A 3,648-nucleotide genomic window follows, 5' to 3' on the forward strand; every position below is an offset into this window, starting at 1 on the left:
TCCTGTTATGAAGACAAAGGAGAAAATATTCAAAATGCACCGAGCGATTAGGAGAAATATCACACACAAGGAAAATCAGTGACTCTTGTGCATATGTACTTTTATGATTATTAAACTATTTTTTTACATCACAATAGCTTATTCTGCAACAGTTTCAAGACTTTTTTCCAACTTCTTGAACTTTTCCTCCCACTGGTCCTTAGGCATCCTAGTAGAATGCGTGCAGTCCCAGTCTCTGCAGCTGGATGGCCAGGAGAGCTAAATGCAGGCCATCTGAGCATCCCTAGAAGCAGCCTCTCAGGGCTTGGCACCTCTGGCATTACAGTGGGCTCAGACCCTGTCACCACAGCTACAGGGACAGTCAGAGCCAGCACCCTGCCCAGCCCTGCTCTTGGGGCCTTGGGATGGGGCGAGGGGCCTCAGGGGACCTCCCCATGGGCTGCCAGTCAGGCTGCGGGATGTGCACCCTGAGCTCCCTCTGGCAGGCCACGTGGCTGCCTCCTTCACCTACAGGTGGGCTTTGTCCCCAGTGCCAGAGGAAGAATGGGCCTGCCGTGCGCCTGACTTGGGGCTCCCCGGGCCCACTGGACAGTTCACCAGGGCCAGCAAAAACCAGGCTGTCCCCTCGTGCATGGCTGTGGGGCCACAGGTTTGTCACTCTCTCTTTCTTTTCAGGGACACTTCTTTTCGGAAGTGCCCAGAGTAGGACTGTGTAGGCAGGACCTGTGCCCAGCACCTAACTGGAAAATGCTTAGGCTGCTATCCACACAAGTGAAGAAAGTAACAAGCCCCTGTGGTCCTCATCTTGGAAGGAAGGAAGGAAGGAAGGAAGGAAGGAAGGAAGGAAGGAAGGAAGAGGGAAGGAAGGAAGGCGGAGGGAAGGGAGGGAGGAAGGAAGGAGGAGGGAAGGGAGGGAGGGAGGGCGGAAGCAGGGCCTTAGCTCATCTGAGCTGCTTAAAGTACTGCAAACCAGGGGCCTTCAGCAACACACAATTAGTTCTCGCAGTTCCGGAGGCTGGAAGCCCAAGGTCAGGGCCCCGGTGGCGTGGGGTCTGGGGAGGCCCACCCAGGCTCCCAGGCGGCTGCCTTCCCCCCGTGTCCCCACATGGGACAGGGCAGGGGGGCGTCTCAGGTCCCTTGACAAGGGCACTAACCCCGTGTGGGAGCTCCACCCGCATCCCAAAGGCCCCACCTCCTGACCCGGAGCCTGGGGGTGAGGAGAGGCCAACCTGTGGTTCTGGGGGTCACAGGCCTTCTGTCGGCAGCAAGGAGGGCAGCGGGAAGAGGGGAGAGAGCACCGGAGAGAAGCGCTTTCCCCTGAGGAGCCTGTGAGTGGGGAGGACCCCGGAGCCTGACAGGGAGGGAGCGGCTGACGAGGAGGAGGGAGGCTGGCTGCGACGGGATGAGCCTGTCGTCCACGCTCTTGTCCCCTGTAGAACAGCAGGGAGATCATATCACAGAATTACAAGAATTTCCTGTCCATGACGGGAGGTGAAGTTCTCTGCAAAGAGAGCTGGGGGGTAAGGAAATACCCTGGACCGAGCCCCAGCCCCCTGATGCGGGCAGCCCAGGCCTGGAGCAGGGCAGCTTGGGGACCCCATGCTAGCCAAGGTGCCCTTTGTCCCTGCGAGGAACATCACCTTCTTGCCCTGTGAGCCGTCCCCCCCCCCCCCCACTCCGTGGGACTCCCTGGCCCCGCGGCCCCAGGTCTTCTACACGCGGCCCCTGGGCCCCACACTCGGGACCTTCTGTGAAACCAAGAGGGTGCTTCCAGCCTCGGGGGGTGCGGGTGGCCAAGGAGGGGGTGCCGTGGGGCCTTACCATGGCCGTGGCCGTGACGAGGGCTGTGAAGCGCCCCGGCCAAGGGCGAGTTGCCCCAAACAGGTCACAGCCACACCCAGGGAGGAGTAGGCTTCAGGCCCAGTGCAGCAAGGGAGGGCCTGCCGTGCAGAGGGCGGGGGGGGGAGGGCCACCTCAGGGTGATGGGGGCTGAGGAGGCGGGCCCTGCTCACTCCCAGAGACCCTGCCATGTAGCAATAAGGTGCAGTGGGGTCAGGACCCCACCAGGCCCTGCGGAGACACCAGCATGGGAGCACATGCGGCAGGCTGGGAGGCCACCGTGACAGCCCTTTGTCCATCACCTGCCCCATGTCCTGCCCTGTCCCCGACTTGCTCCAGGTCCTGCCCTGTTCCCCCGGCCTGTCGGGCTCCCGTTTCTGACCTGCCCCGTGCCCTCTCCTCCTCTCCCTGAGGCTGGACAGCAGCTGGGCCTGAGAGAAGGCCCATCCACACCCTGCGGGGATGCGAGCCCGCGGCATTCAGGAAGCCTATGACCCACTCCCAGGGCAGAGGGGGCTCAGAAAAGCTCTTGTCTTTCAGGACCACATTTAAGGAGTTTGCGGAGAAGTACGGCCGGGATCAGAGGTTTCGACTCGTTCAAAAAAAGAAGGACCAGGAGCACTTTTTCAACCAATTCATACTTATCCTTAAGAAACGGGACAAGGAAAACAGACTCAGGCTACGGAAAATGAGATGAGTGTGTAAGAAGTGCAATAAGACAGGTGCAGAGTGGAGGGGGCGCGGCGAAGGGTGCGGGCGTCCGCGTGGCCGCCGAGCGGGGGCTGCGTGCAGGTCTCAGAGGATTACTGTTTCATATTGAAGCTCTCTTTTGTACGACGTTCCGAGTTTGATGCATTTCTAATTGCCGTGGTAGGTCGCTCCCTTAATTGTTTTAATTATGCAAATTACTTGTAATATATACAAATTATAAATCCACTGCAGGTTTGTAACTAGGCAGAAACATCTATAACCATCTCCAGGCGTTTTCATGAGTTGAGCCAATTATCTGAAACTTTTCTGAAAACCTTCGTGCGTTCCTTCGATTCTGAGCTCCTTACGCGAGTGTGCTAGGTCTCGGTCCCGTGTTCTGAGTAGTAGCAATAGGATATTCATCATCAATCATAGTGACAACTGTGAGCATCTCCACACGTGGACCCTGGACCCCCTGCAGGAGTCTGAGGGGATCGCCTGGTCCCCGAGGGGCGTCGGGCCCGGAGAGGGCAGCTGCACTGTCGGAGGTCCTTCTTAAAACGGAATTATTTTGTACAAAATCATCATATTAATATTTGCGTTATTTTTATTGTATGCCCAGAGTTTGCATGAGATTTTTCTCATCATCTTTGTATAAAAAGAATTTTAAATTTTTTTTAAATTAATAAATATTTTAAACCAGTGTGGTTTTGTGGGTAAGACTTCCGACGCGATCTTTGGTGGCATAGCTGTATTTCAACGAAGACGCTCTGTTTTGAAAGATTCATGCAGATGTTGGTATGAATACTCAGCATAAAGCCTGAGTAAGGACAAATAAAAATCTGGCTTTTCAACCTGGGTGGAACAATGTGGGGTGAAACCCCAGCTAATTTTTAATCGTGTTCTCTCAATTGTTGCATGTTTAGTGCGTGGCATAAACGCCTTTTCAGGCCCTGCACTCGTCCTGGTGCACAGACACCACCTCCTCACCCGCCCCATCCTCCATCAGCTCCAGGAAGACACTTTCTTTTTCTTTTTTTTTTTTTTTTCCTACAGTGAGCATTTTATTTTTATTTTTTTAATTTTTTTTATTGGAATTCCATTTGCCAAAATAGAGCA

At 55.1% G+C, this 3,648-nt stretch overlaps 1 protein-coding gene across 1 annotated transcript in view; it reads left to right on the plus strand.

Annotated features, from left to right (window-relative positions):
- Window positions 1-3,233, plus strand: part of TCERG1L (transcription elongation regulator 1 like) — a 184,389-nt gene extending 181,156 nt beyond the window's left edge. Inside the window, exon 12 of the mRNA XM_072804848.1 lies at window positions 2,380-3,233. Within this exon, the coding sequence (XP_072660949.1) occupies window positions 2,380-2,536 (157 nt within the window). The 3' untranslated portion in view covers window positions 2,537-3,233. The remainder of the gene's footprint in view (window positions 1-2,379) is intronic.
- The last annotated feature ends 415 nt before the right edge of the window (window positions 3,234-3,648 follow it).

This window comes from Canis lupus, chromosome 29, assembly GCF_048164855.1.
Source record: "Canis lupus baileyi chromosome 29, mCanLup2.hap1, whole genome shotgun sequence".
In the NCBI taxonomy this organism is placed as follows: domain Eukaryota; kingdom Metazoa; phylum Chordata; class Mammalia; order Carnivora; family Canidae; genus Canis; species Canis lupus.